The sequence below is a fragment of the Gambusia affinis genome, linkage group LG07 (genome assembly GCF_019740435.1).
Source record: "Gambusia affinis linkage group LG07, SWU_Gaff_1.0, whole genome shotgun sequence".
Taxonomy (NCBI): domain Eukaryota; kingdom Metazoa; phylum Chordata; class Actinopteri; order Cyprinodontiformes; family Poeciliidae; genus Gambusia; species Gambusia affinis.
The window spans coordinates 17,760,152-17,774,852 of NC_057874.1; the positions used below are offsets into that span (position 1 = coordinate 17,760,152).

The window sequence follows — 14,701 nt, forward strand, 5'->3', positions numbered from 1 at the left end:
TCTGAGTAAGTGTGCATGAATGGATACTTGAGATGTACTGCAAAGTTGTCCATCTCACTGATCTTGGGAAATGGGTCAACCTTGGAGTTTAAATCAAATAGATATATAATAAAGGGAAAATTGATGTAGTTGGTTGTAATGGTGCAGTTTATTTGCATATGGAAGTCTAATTTTTGAGATCCCAGTCAGAAAACTATGGGACCCCCAGCATAGTAGTACATTACACCACTACAACCAAGACAATTTTTAAATTCCACTGGTTGTCTGATATGCATAAAACATATCCAGTGGGGGCGTGACCTCATTCCAAGACCCGACTTCTGAGGCAAATACACTGAGCGCAAGATGAATTCAGCACAAACTGAAGAAGCTGCTGTTGCAACCAATTTTATGCACTCAAGTTTTCATCCCATTGATTTTACTAACAACTCAGAGCTTCTCTGCTTTGCTGTGTTGCTCACCAAGATAAAGACACTATAAAAGCTTCTGGTGCTATTAAGTCTTTAACCTAGAAAGTGCTAGAACAATTTTTCTGCATTTTTCTTAAACAGTAACTGATAGGGTATGGTACAAGGCCTCAGGCATTGCTGCAGTGTTCTTCAATAACCCATTACCCACTAATAGTAATGGGGTATTGACCCATTGAGTGATTGACAGCAGTCACTCAATGGGTTTCCTTAGATAGAATGCTTTTTTACCAATGAAAATATAACAGATTGAACATTATTGCCCTGTTCTAGAATGTAGATAAAATTATATTTTATGTATTTGGCATTGAATATGTCTGCATGAATTAAATTAATGGGCTAGGATCTGTTTGTCTTCTAAATTGACCTTAATTGTGTGTAACTGCCTCTTAAAGGCGTGTGCGTGCGTGTGTGTATGTGTGTGCTGTGGAGATATAAAAAACAAACCAGACTGAATTGAATCAATACATTAGAACACATTAAGGCAGCTTTTTAAACCCACTTTTCAAAGACCCGTTTATTGATTAGACAAAGACAAGCTTTTCTCAAAATGTAGAAGAGTGCAAATAAAAACAACAGTCATTACATAAAAGCAGCCTATCAAATGTAAACTAAGTTTAGGAATTAAATTCGAAGTTTTACTTACACAAAACTAATGAACTCTATAAAATATTATTCACTGAAAATTATTGCAAACATATATATATATATATATATTTACAGATTGGATATTTTAAGACATCAATTACACTGTTTTGACAAAATGTGCTTGTGTGATATGAATTACTGTTGCATCTTATTACCTACAAATAAAAAGTATAAAACAATTAAAGAAGATCTGACACTCTGGAATATTATGTTTCAGATGAGTTATAACCTGCTGCTTAGCAAAAGGAAAACAGAGGGTGACATGGCTTCTATCATTAATTCCCAACATTTTTTAACACACAACCAACTTAAATACAATTTACTGGCAAGCTGACAAGGTATAAAAACAAAATAAATAGTGCAATGCTACATTCAACCAAAACAAAGTTTATCAAGCAAGATATTGTGAAGCTCTCCAACACTTCACATTTCATGCTGCATCGTCTTGAGTCTGAATCTCACCTGCAGATCTCCATCTGGCTGGAGCATCCCGAAGCCAAAGCGACTGGGATTAACTGGTGGAAGTTTAGAGTTGGGGCTGCACAGCTCCAGATCAAAGTGGGTCAAAAACAGGAACACAAATCTGTAGGGAGAAAGTCGAGTATTGTGTGAGAATGTAGCTGCATGACAAACCTTGTGCAGGCAACAAAAGGCAGAGCAAATACTCTTTGATGCTGTTGATTACATGAAGTGATCTTTAACCTTTGCCTGATATAAAAATTGTCTTCCAGATGTCTGCTTTCCCTCTCTTTCATTAATTCCAGCTCATTATTGAGTATTAGCAATTACTAACATGAAAGCATGGCTGAAGCTACAACGTAAAAGACTCTTCAAGTATGATTTTGCTGGTTTGTTGCTTGGAATGAAATTCATTGGTTACAAACACATAATTTTTCAAAGGATAAGATGCGCAGGGGATTACACTAAAAGACCGGGGATTCACACTCACTGTTTAATAGCTGTAACAGCAAACTCCTTTCCAACGCAGATGTTCTTTCCCGCGCCCCAAGGCATGGTGAAGTACTTCAGCTTTTTCTCATCCTTGTAGAATTCCTTCTTCACTGTTTTATCTTCATTTAGGAATCGATCATACTTGAACATCTGTCAAGGGAGAGGAGAATGAAACAGATGTGCACAAATTAGGAGATGCAAAAATCCCTGTTATCTGTTTCCTCCGCCATACGTTCTGTCAAAAATAGGTTTTACTTTTGTTTTGATCGTTAACCACAGAAGACAAGCAGAATCAACAAAGATGAATTATCTTAGTTCACTGATTAGTTCACAAGTCAGTTTCTTAGTATTAATGTCCTGATATCACACCTTAATGTAAAAGTGCTGAGAACTTTTTCACTTTTTGTCACATTATAGTCACAAACTTGTAGTTCATCTCGATTTTATGTGATAAATCAAAACAAACAATCCATATTTTCGAAGCAGAAGGAAAATTAAACAACATTTTCAGCATTGCTTTTTGTTACAAATAATCTTCTGAAAAGTGGGGCATGCATTTGTGTGCAACCCCCTTGAGTAACCCCCTTGAGTTTGTATATTGCAGGACTGATTACAGCAGCATTAATCTCCTTAATCGTGCGTGATATATCTGCAAAACATGCTGTAAACTGTTGCATACCCAAATAAAGCTCCTTATCAGTATCGTATGCATGTTAAGTACCTGTGGTTCTTCATGAATCTGTGGGTCCATTTGAGGGCTGAGGAAAGGAAACAGACACACTCTATCCCCACGTCTGAGGTGGTACTCCTTTCCATTGGCCATCCGAAGGATCTTGTCTTTAACAACTTCTCTATTGATCATTACTGCGGCGGTGAGCCGTAAGGTCTCACTCAAAATGCTATCTGCAGAGCGGAAAGGACAGGAAAGTGGATGATGTCAGAGGGCTGTCATGACTGGTTAAATCAGCAAGAGCCTTCAGGCAGTATCCACAGAGGCACAATAATTTGTGTTGATAAGAATACTTGAAAAAGGCAATTCTGACTTAATTGGTTCAAAGTTCAGATGCATATTTCAAACAAGTGCAAATTGTTGCGTCCATCCCAATTAAGTGATTAAAACCAGGGGCGGAAGAGCATAATTAGATAGCATAAAAGGCAGCAAACCAGCTGCTATGTACCAAACACAGGTGTGCTCTGTGCTTCCAGCTGGTTCAAGGGGCGTCGCTGCAGGGAAGTATCCTGGAGAGTAGGAAGGCCTCTGATCTCTGACTTTACAGCCTCCATTGCCTCAGGGTGAGTGAGCAGGAAGCCGAGGACCCAGAAGGCAGCTGGTCCAGCATTGCACTAAAAGGAAAAAAAGCACCAAACAGTTTTTAACTTCAACATCTAGTCCGTAAAACTGTTCAGGAGATGCAATTTAAATATAATTCAATGTTTAGTGAAATATACCTATAACATGGCCTAAATGTTTTCTGCGGTGTTGCTGTCTGAATATGACTGATGTGAGAGGAAGCCAGTAAATGAGTCCACACTTTGTAGAAATTGCTGTCAGATCCACAGGGACAGACACCTGAGCCTGTCAGACAGTAATTGCTGAGGGCTAAGGGAGCTGTTCTTTATACCTTTGCACATCTCAGGTCAGCTCTCTACTGACAGCAGGGCAATTGCCCCAAAAGTGACAAGAGTTACAACACATTGTCTTTCTGCCTGCCCAATGTCTTTGAATAAAAAAAACGTTTAAAGTCTCAGAGGAGTCCGGGTATTAAAGTATTAGATTGTCTTTTAAAGGACTACATGTCAAATGACATAAATGTAAGGTAAAAAAATATTTTTTACCGTATTACAAGAAGCCACAGTACAAAGGTTTTATAGGGCCCAAAGCATAAGTTTCATGTTGCTTTGAATTATAAAAAAGTAAAAAGTCTTCAGCTAATCAGACCAGTCCCCTGTTTTAGATGAATTTAGTAATTTAAAACAGCTCAAACAAAAAATGTGCATATCTATATTAGGTCATATGTTAGCACATATTAAAAGTCTTCATTTTGACAAGACATTGTTGAGTTTGTCATGTTTGTCTTAGCTGAACCAGTTCCATGTAATGATGCTAGAGTTACACATATTGAGGACCCAGACTGTATCAATCCACCTGACCAGCTGCGACTCATCGGTCTGCTGTAAGTCTAGTTAAGCTGTGGATTTGGCAGAAGGATGTGATTTGTGTAACATCACGTTCCTGTGCTTCTACGGGCCTCTTGGCTATTTGGAAAACTCCCTGCAGACTCCCAATCAGCGGATTGTGCTGACTGATGTAGCTGGCAAGAAAAATAGCTTGGCTGAGAAAACATCAACAACCTTAAAACCAATCTCCTCTGAAAATGTACGCCTTTAATATACACTAATACAGCACTGTGTGGTATGGATGTGAACATTTTCAGATAAAATTATTTTTAACAGCCAATTATTTTTTTTCTGAAAAGTTAAGTAATGTTTGGAACTCTTTGCTGAAGGGATCCAAGCAAAGCAGCTGATTAGTTTCCTTTGCACAGCTCTGCTCCAGTTCTTAATGTCTTGCCAATATGCTAAATTTACAAGAATACGACTCCAATAATGTGTTTGGATCTGATTAATGTATTATTACAAACTATGTGATTTATCCCAATCGCAATAAAAATCACTTTTACATGTATTTCAGGTTTCAGACGAATGGGAGGGGAAGATCATTCAAATCTACAGTGAATGTATGTGGGTAGAGTTAAATGTATTATACTTTCTCAAGACAAAAAAAAGTACTGCTATTACAAAAACGAAAACCCCAATCCCTGCGGCATCTCTCACCATCCTCAAATCTAATCCCTCTGTTCTCGGCAGTGCTGCTCCAGTTTCATTGTAGCACGCAGAATGTGTCCCCCTATACCACAACTATCCACAATAAGGCACGAACGTATATGGAGTGGAAGTGTCAAAATGTACCCAGAAAAGCTGAGTCTCTGTTTCAGAGAGAACGGCAGGTTCACCAAGGGGTAAATTACTACAGATAAAGTGTTGCACCGATGAACGGCAAACGCTATGAACGGCTCTCTTTCTCCCCCACCTGGCTGCTCTGGGGAATAACACCATGCGGCCATGAACTCGTCTAGGCTGACGAACAACTATTTAGTGTTCAAGCCTATATCGGTACCTCACACACTGTATTCGTGGGTTACTGTGTAAACACTGTTTCAACAACGCTTTATGGGCAGAGTAAGAGTTAATATTAATCTTGAATAAAATTTTTTATATTAAACAATAATGTAGCTATGACATACTGGCACTGAAGAGAGGTCATGACTGAGAGGGTAAGAGCCAGAAACTGTGTGACGTACTCAAACGAGGAAGCATTTCAGCTATGACTACATTATTCTAACAAACTACTGTTTACACAAGTAATGAACTGAACCTTAAGACACATAAAAGGATGTGGAGACTGATCTGCAGGATCAAAACTTGAAAAGAAAAACAAAAGAAGTCCTCTCCAAGTAACAAGTTGAGGCAGGTTTGTGTGAGTAATCTGACAACAAGGAATCTGGCTTTTCTTAGATTTGCACGGTTAGCAGAGCAACAGTGTGTTTCAGTCACATGATAGCACTGTTCAGCAACACTATGTGAGTCAGTGTGTTTATCTTTTTTTTTTTTTTTTTTATAAAAAAAACTCTCACCTGGGTGTTCCACAGCTGCAGCAGCTGTGCTTTTTTCTGCATGTCTGCATCTACCCCCATTTCCTCCAGAAACTGAACGTAGCTCTGTTGCCAGGAACCGTTCACATGACCTGGGGACAGCAGGTCCCACAGTCGGTCCTGGGATGTGGCAACCACTCTTTTTTCCTCTGTTATTGAAAATAGTTGGAGATGTAGGTAAACAGGTTCATTTGCCATACGATAAGTGCAACTGACAAAGTGCTGTTCAAGAGCAGGAAACGGTGCCTTGCAAGATTTGTCACTGCAATCAGTGTATTTTATTGGGATTTTATGCAGCAGGAGTGGAAGGGGAACAATATATTGTTTTCAATGTTTTTCAAATTGTGGAGTGCACTTATGGATTCAGCGTCCTTGAGTCAATAACTGGGAGAGCCACCTTTTACTGCAGCTAGAGTCACAAATGCTTCAGGGTAAGGTTACACAATATATTGCGAATACATCACCAGATGAAGCAACAGCAATATAACAATAGACTGTTTGAAACTATATTATTTTTTGCTAACGTGTTCCAAGAATCAGGAGTAAGAGCAGGCATACCTGGATTTCAAATCTTATGATAATATGCATTTTATGCATTAGATGGCATAAAAGTCAATATAATGCATTTTACGCATTATATAGCATAAAAGTCAATATAATGCATTTTACGCATTATATAGCATAAAAGTCAATATAATGCATTTTACGCATTATATAGCATAAAAGTCAATATAATGCATTTTACGCATTATATAGCATAAAAGTCAATATAATGCATTTTACGCATTATATAGCATAAAATGCAATATAATGCATTTTACGCATATAGCATAAAATGCAATATAATGCATTTTACGCATTATATTGTATATTATAATGCATAAAATTGGTTAAAATGATTTTAAATTACTCAGAGTTAGCTATAAATATATCCTGGCATTTGATCAGAATTTTGCAAAAAGAACAAAAAAAAAAGAATATAAATAATATAGATGGAATTATGAAGTAAAACCAGCATGTTTTAATGTCCCCATCAATGCTACTGTGGACAAATCATTCAACTAACCAAGATAACTATTCAAAACACATTAACAAATGTTGGAGTTTTTCAACAGTTTTCCTGTCCCTATCAAGCAAATTATCCTGACAGCATGACATTACCACCATCATGTTCAAGGTAGGGTTAGCAGTAACTGTGTTCAGGGTGATGTACAGTGTTAGGTTTCGAATCTAACACAGTTCGAAACCTAACACTGTAGGTTAGGACAAAAAGATACATTTTGCTTTAATCTGATCAAAGCACTGTTTGCTGTGTCATCATACAAGGCTGGTCACAAAATGCAAATGAGACTTTGTAAATGTTTCCATCAACACTGACTTTCTTCGTGCTACTATTCCATAATGGCTCATTGAGAGCACAACTAACAGAGAGCCTGTAATCTTCTGAATACAATTTGTTGTTCTATTTAATGCTTGTAACTGAATAAAAAGGGCCATAAAAATCTGCCACTCTTGCAGTTAAAAAAATAAAACCATGAGTCATTTAACATTTGCTTGGGAGACCAGTTCCTTTTGGTCTCCCAAGCAAAGTCCCAGCAAAATACATTGAAGTTTGGGATTGCTATGTAACAAAATTACTTATGGAAAGGACCATAAACAGATGTTTTAATCATGTCCAGAAACCTAAACCCATAGAACTACTGTGATTACAGTGACTCTAGGAAGAAAGGGTGGATGTCAGAAATGTGCTGTAGTTTTCAGTGGAACTGCTTACCTCGTTTCAGGGAACCACGAGCCAGTTTGGTGAGTAGACCGTCAAACTTGCGGAACTCCTCATAGATGGCATCAACATCATCCCTCCTCTCAAACAATGTGAGATATCCAGCCCTGTCAGCAATTAGTCAAGTATAAACACACAGTTCCCATGTGTCACTCTGCTACAGTATAAACGATTACACCATGAATGTCTTTTTATGTATTCTGTTACCTGAAAAGAAGTCTGTAACACAGCTCGAATAATCCATCTTTTCTCCATTCTGATGGGCTGCGGGATTCAAAACAATTCAGCATCACGTTGGAAAGGTGAGTATTCATGGAGGCGTTGAGCTTCTGCTGATTGACACCATGAAAATGTCTGAAAGAAACCATCTGAGGATTAGGAATTTCTGAAATCATTTTTGAGTGTTAGTTATTTTTGATTAACTTAAATCATCAAATCATTACTGTTCCATCCATTTTCTTTCAGAAGCAGGATAGTCGCCTGGGAGCTGCAGATTGAAGATCTTTTTTAAGAGCTGGCCTCTGCGATTGCTGAAGTCAAAACTGTTAGTGTCATCATTCAAGACACCATCAAAGGAGTTTGGATCCAACAGCACTGTCACATAAATGCCAGCGACACGAACCTACAAGGACATGTTTGATTACACATAACTTTTTTTTACTAAATTCTTAATGTTTAAAGTTTTGACTTCTTTTCATGTGAACTGCTTTTTAATGATTAATGTTGTGGTATTTCAGTAATTATAGAAGCTTACAGTGAAGATGTCTCCATGTTTGTCTTTCATGCGTGCCAAAAATTTTCCAGCATCCTTTAAAAACTCAAGAACATGGCCGAGCCACGGGATGAAGCCCTTATCAAGAGGAGGCTCATTTTTATTCCTGTCAGGTAAGAGGAAATTCAAATTAGTGTACCATGGTTGTTTGCATGTCTACATTTCACAGTTCATAAATCTCACTGAACAGGTTTCAAGTTCACATAAAATCTTGGAAAAGGAAGTTCTCATGAATTATTAAAAAAATAACCATTTTGGCATCTGGGTAAAGATGAATAAAAGTGTTGAGTTTCAGTCTAACCCTGTGTTTGCAAATAAAACTTTGTGCAGCAAGTTTTTTTAATATATTCATAAATACAGAAAACAATATTAGATTTAAACAGCATTGGTGGCCTCTAACAATGAAAGCTTACAGAATTTTAAAATATATATATATATATAGATATATATTTTGCCTTCAGATTAAAAGTGATGCTTGGTAAACCTTAAGAAAAAAAAAAGATAGAATAGTCAACAAAAAAAAGTTTTACCTTCTGCGAGTGGTGTAAAGAAGTAGAAGTATAAGCAGTCCATTAAGAAGCAAAAAGGCTGTTCCCAACATGTTTCGGTATGACCTGATACTTGAGCTCCCCTGTAGAATCTAACCACATAACCACTGTCAACCTGCTTATAGCTCTGAGCCTGGCTTTGGTGTAATCACCACTTGTCGAAGGGGCGTGGAAAGGTGCGGCTGGTGACACAAAGTCTTGCACAACTATCTATAGTAGACAGTGTCAGACACCTAAAAAAACATATCCAGCCTTAATAAGCTGCTCTAAATAAAAGAATTATAAACAAAATACAATAGCAGGTTTGAGAACCTCTTCAAACAGTCTAGACCTAATTGTGCTTCGCAGTGTTGAAGGAAAAGTCACATACCACAAAGTTACATAGCTTACATAACATCTAATTCTAACCAGTTTTGAGTTTTGCAAGAGAAGAAACCAAGAGATGAGTTGTGGCATAAAAACTCTCACAATTTAACAATATGAAATCTTTATGACCACACCAACTTCTTCTTTCGCAAAACATCTATTTTTGCATTCATAGTGACTTAAGCAACAAGACAGACAGGAAAAAGTACAGTTTACAGTTTCTGTCACACTGAAACCAGCCTGTCATATTGGAAAAATACCAAAGAGATGATGTCCTATAAGACATGTCAAGCCATGAAACTATGACTCCATGAAGACTGAACTCCTAATAAATTGATGACAAATATTCTTTCCTTGTAAATTAAGGATGCGTTGAGTATCGGAAATATTATTGGGGGTTGTTTTTCTTGGTGTATACCAGCAGATGGCAGTAACGTATCTGCATTGGCTTCATCAGAGAGCAGAGTTGAAGGTGGTGGAAAATTTGCTTTAAATTAGAATTTATTCTTTTTTAAATACATTTTGAAAACATTATTATTATTATTGCTCTGTCTAAAAAGAATGGCTAATTACTAAGTTATAATAGCGTAGAAGTTTGTCTTCATTTAAAGTATTAAATATTGATAATGCTCTGTCATTTTAGAGAGCATTAGTTTCAAATTGACATAAACTAGAAATTATATAGCCTTAAAAATATTTGAAAATAAATAAACCGTCAAGTAGATTTTTAGCCTACAAATGTGCATGTGTGCTCTTTAAAAGAGTCCGTGTGGCAACAACAACTTTAGGTCATAAAATTGAAATAAAGAGCGCGCAACAAATGCGAGTGCTGTGATAGAAGGAAAAAGTAGGTGTAATTATGATAAATTACTCTTCTGGAAAAAGCTGATCATCATCATCAACAACCTTATTTAGAAATAGCTTTAATATCAGCCACAGCTGAAACAAAGTGCTGAACATCAGTAATCAATAAATAAGATAAAAAAGCATAAAACAAAGTGACAAAAAAGTTGAGTACCCTCTTAATGAGAAAAGGCCACTAGTTTCAAAAAAATCTTGAAAGAAAGGAAATAATTTGATTAATTATGAATGCAGCTTGAAAGATGTTAACCTTGCTCTTGAGTCTGTCTTTCATCTTCATAGTGACAATACTTAACAAATCAGAAGTGTGTCCATACCCAGTCCTAACAACGTTAATTCCCTCACCATCAGTCATTTAGTTGTCGTTTAAGTCATGTGTTTTAGAGGAAATGGATCTAAAAATTGCATGATGGCAGCTTTCGAGGACTGGAGTTGGGCACCTTTGCCACAGATTATTTATGGTCCTTTGGTCAGGTGGGTTTACTGGCCAGTAAAGCACAGCAGTGACACCATGGTCATTAAAACAGGCATTGGTAGCTCAAGGTCTAGCTACTTGGTAGATGGCTATTCTGATTATTGACTTGAAAAATGCTACGAATCAACACTTTAAAATGACTTGGCTCCCCAAATTATCATTCATTGTGGTGACTTCAAACTGGACCTCCAGCAAGTTCCAGCAGTCCTAACTGCTAACTGCTAACTGCACTGTCCTAACAGAGGACAGTGAGGCAACAGTTCTCTGTTGCTTCACTGACAACAGAGGACTGCTTTTCTGTTGCTTCATCATCAGTTTTAGAGTTAGAAAGAATATGGCTGATGACAGATAAGAAACATTCTCCTTGAGATCTAGTTCTAGTTCTTTATTCCTCCTTTAGACGCTGGAACCTTAATTTTCCAAATGAAAGTCAATATTCAATATTTACTGAGATGTCATTTTTGACTCTTCTCCATAGGAATGATTGCATTTTACTAATCTAGTCTCTGCCAAAGGTAAATCTTTTGTGCTGTAGATTTCTGTTATTAAAAACAGCATACTGCAAATAAACCTTAGTGTTAAAATTTCACAAATGGAAACTAGAAAGCCACATCTGCAAACTGCTTCACTGACAACAGAGGACTGCTTTTCTGTTGCTTCATCATCAGTTTTAGAGTTAGGATGAATATGGCTGATGACAGATAAGAAACATTCTCCTTGAAATGCAGTTGCGATGAACCTTCATCATCCTAATCTTTGAATTAGCCAAATGCAAGTGAATCATGCAGCTCAGAATTAGCTTTGTGCAGATGTTTTTAGATTTTGTTTCGCTGAACATATGGGCAATAACCCTAAAAATTAGGCAGCTAATACATTTAGATCCTTCTGCTTTATTGCTAATCTTATATCGCATAATATTTGCTGATATTGACGTATCTCAGCTCTACTCAGACATTATGTGCATAAAAATCTCAACAATATTTTAAAGATCAACATTTTATTAATGTCTAGAGAAATGTGTGCAAAATTATTTGAGCTTATGTATTTTTTGTATTACAAAACAGCAAATATTGAGAACATTTTCCAGCTTTAATTTCAAACAAATACATTTGCTATATCTGTAGCATGACATGTTTTTTAAAAAACATTTTTATTATTTCTTTGTTAAAGAACCAATAAAAATGTGGCGGTTAGCACTGTTGCCTAACAACAAGAACACTGTAGGTTCAAATCGTGCCTGAGGCCTTTCTCTGTAGATTGCATAGTTTCCCTGTGCATGCAAAGCTTCAAGCCAACATGTACTCTGGCATCCAAATAAAGCACAAAGCCTGAATTTTATATCAAACTGGTAAATCCAGTTTATGCTTGGATTTTAAAGTATGTTTGCATGGCTGTAAATCCCTGTGTTGCCTTGTGATGGACTAACTCTATTATTTACCTGTGTTATATAAAGAGAAGAAGGGTTGTTTATGAGTACTTTTCACTTTATTTAAAATTTATTTTAAATAAATGTAAATTATTATTTTCTAGTTTTCCCCCGAAAGTTTGTGTAGAATGGTAATTCATTGGGAGATTTCCTGCTGCATCCCTACTGGGATCTTTCATTTTCTCAAAGACTGACTTTTGCCTGCAGATTTCCTGAGGATTTGTCGCAAAGGTGGATGAGCATTTCTTAACTCAGATGAAATGAAATCTTCACACTGCAGCAGCTGCTCTCAAGTGAGACAAAGATATATTTTAGGAGACAGAAAAAAAATCAAAAATAGCAAATAGTAACTAAGATGATACAGGAAGTCATGACAAAAAGCCCGTATGCAAACTGTGTCAGAGTGAGTTACACATAACAGCTCAATGCTATATGTAGCTCAGAAAATGGCTTCAGAAAAGGTTTCACAAGTGCATCGACTGTAGTTTACAATTAGCTCACAATGCAGTCAATAATGAAATGCCAGCATCCCAATAATCTTTCACCTGAGTGAAGTTTTTCTGTTCCACCTTCCTCAAATCAAATTAAATTGGTGTCAAACATTTGTGTTTGTTCTGGTTTGTACCGTAAAAATTTTCATTTGTACTGCTGTCATTTTAAAATATCTATAAATTTTTCCAGAGATCATCATCATAGCCAAAAGCTATGCTTGTGCTTAACTTTTTAGCAAATGGGCCTGACCTTTAACCTCAGAGAGAATCTAAGGAGTACTGTCAAGAGGAAGATGAGAGGCACCAGAACCAATAATACAGATCACCTGAAGGTAGCTCGGACTTCCAGATCACCTCAGCAGAAACACAGACTGATTTCCTCCACAGTGCATTGATCCAGTAATTCATGGGCCAGAATCCTTAAAATGACAAAACATAAAGGCTTGAAATATTCCACTGTGTCTAATAAATCTATTTAATGTACAAGCTTTACTTTTCGAGATAAGTGACAAAATTTGGAAACCTTTTCACAATATTCTAACTTTTGAGATTTACCTGGATATTTAACTTACTTCACATCCTCCAGACTCACACTTGGTTTCTCATCACCTGCAGATGGGTCTTGACCCCTACTTCGATAACCAATGATGCAGATAATAGGAGACTAAAAGCTCAACAGCTTTATCATGATTATAATATCTTGACTGGATCTTGTGGATGCAGTTATTCTCTTGCTAAAACCATAGCTACCTTAAAAATCCATGTGTTTGTGAAACTGCAACATTTGTGGCATTGGAAAGTCTGCAGATTTCATTCCCATGAATGCCCACAAAGTCATGGCCTGTGTTCCCGCAGACAACATGCAATCTGTTATTGAGACAGATTTTAATTTCAGTTCACACAGAAGAATCTTAAATCATCCATGAAAGAAAAGAGAGCGTAGGGAGAGGGCTGGGGGAGGAGTCTCCCACTGACTTTCACATCCATTCAGCCAAATCTGCAGCAGCATTGAACTCGCACAAAAAAGGAGAGGCCAACAAAAGAAAAAAAAAAAAGAGGCAAACTGAAGAATGCTTTTCTGGAGGACCTCCTATCACTAGGGTTGAGTTGAGTTTGCATGTACATTAGACGTGAACTGGTTCATGATATACTGAGGAGTGCTGGTGAAGAGGAGGAGGAGTGGTCAGGATCGGAGATCATTAAGCACTTTGAGAAAGACGTCGCCCTGAACGCAGCACAGCAGCACCGCAGCCTGGAGGACTAGAAGTGCGTTTAACCTCCGAAAGTTGCGTCGATCTGGATATGATTTGGTTCTGATTTGCTGCTCAGCTGCCCGGAGAGGACTGCGGAGGGGCTGAACGCCGCATTGTGGCAACCGACACCCTCGATTCCTGCCCGAGGACTGCACAACCCGCTCGCTGCAAAATGTCATCCCAGGCCAAAGTCAAGAAGGACAAAGAGATTATTGCTGAATATGAGACCCAAGTGAAAGGTGGGTGACGTGCAGGGCCTGCTCCTATTGTTGTTGTTTTTTGTTTTGTTTTTTTGTGGGAGGACACCCTTGCATAACTTTACTACAATCTTTATGTGGCTCTAGTGTGCAGTGTTGTGGGGTGGGACAGATTACATTGGTTTAGATAACTTATTTTCCTGCCTTCCTTCCAGAAATTGTCCCTGGCATCATGTTTCACTCTATTTTATTTATATGTAGTTCTTTTTACTTGAAATTAAATATGGGGAAAATTTAAAGCAAGCATCTAGCTACTGCAGTGAACTCTGTGCTCCAGTTTCTCAAACATGCCTAGCTTTGTGTGACCATGTAAGCAATGGGCTTTTATTATTTCTTTGCTCTATGCAAGCTTTGACAGTTATTCCTGATGACCCTACAATAAGATTAATTATATTCTTGAGTATGTTCAACTCTTAAAATGTCCTCACCTTCCCATTGCAGAAGCTTCTTTGGCGTGAAAAAGTTAAGACATATGAGAGATGGTGATCAGACCTTTTGTAGTATTTTCTTGTCACGTTATGAGTCAGTGTGATATTAGAAAGAATAAGAGGGAATGCTTGATAAGGTCACACAACAGTTCAGAAAGTCGATTAATTATGTATGCTGTCTGTATGAATTATGAACTATGGAAGGATTTCACTGTCTGATATGTGATTGGATGAATCAACCAGTGAGAGTGAGAAGAAAATCAGC

At 37.4% G+C, this 14,701-nt stretch overlaps 2 protein-coding genes across 2 annotated transcripts in view; one reads left to right on the top strand and one right to left on the bottom strand.

Annotated features, from left to right (window-relative positions):
- Positions 1-811: 811 nt before the first annotated feature.
- Positions 812-8,975, bottom strand: ptgis (prostaglandin I2 (prostacyclin) synthase). The gene is made up of 10 exons (XM_044121268.1): positions 8,862-8,975; positions 8,314-8,437; positions 8,003-8,181; positions 7,767-7,913; positions 7,554-7,666; positions 5,762-5,928; positions 3,245-3,410; positions 2,788-2,969; positions 2,065-2,216; positions 812-1,698 (listed from the first exon to the last, which is right to left on the bottom strand). The coding sequence occupies exons 1-10, from the start codon at positions 8,930-8,932 to the stop codon at positions 1,539-1,541; spliced, it is 1,461 nt and encodes a 486-aa protein (XP_043977203.1). The 5' UTR covers positions 8,933-8,975; the 3' UTR covers positions 812-1,538.
- A 4,490-nt stretch (positions 8,976-13,465) lies between these two features.
- Positions 13,466-14,701, top strand: part of LOC122833921 (SLIT-ROBO Rho GTPase-activating protein 3-like) — a 33,172-nt gene continuing 31,936 nt past the window's right edge. The window contains exon 1 of the mRNA XM_044121904.1: positions 13,466-13,990. Coding sequence (XP_043977839.1) covers positions 13,924-13,990 — 67 coding nt within the window. The 5' untranslated portion in view covers positions 13,466-13,923. The remainder of the gene's footprint in view (positions 13,991-14,701) is intronic.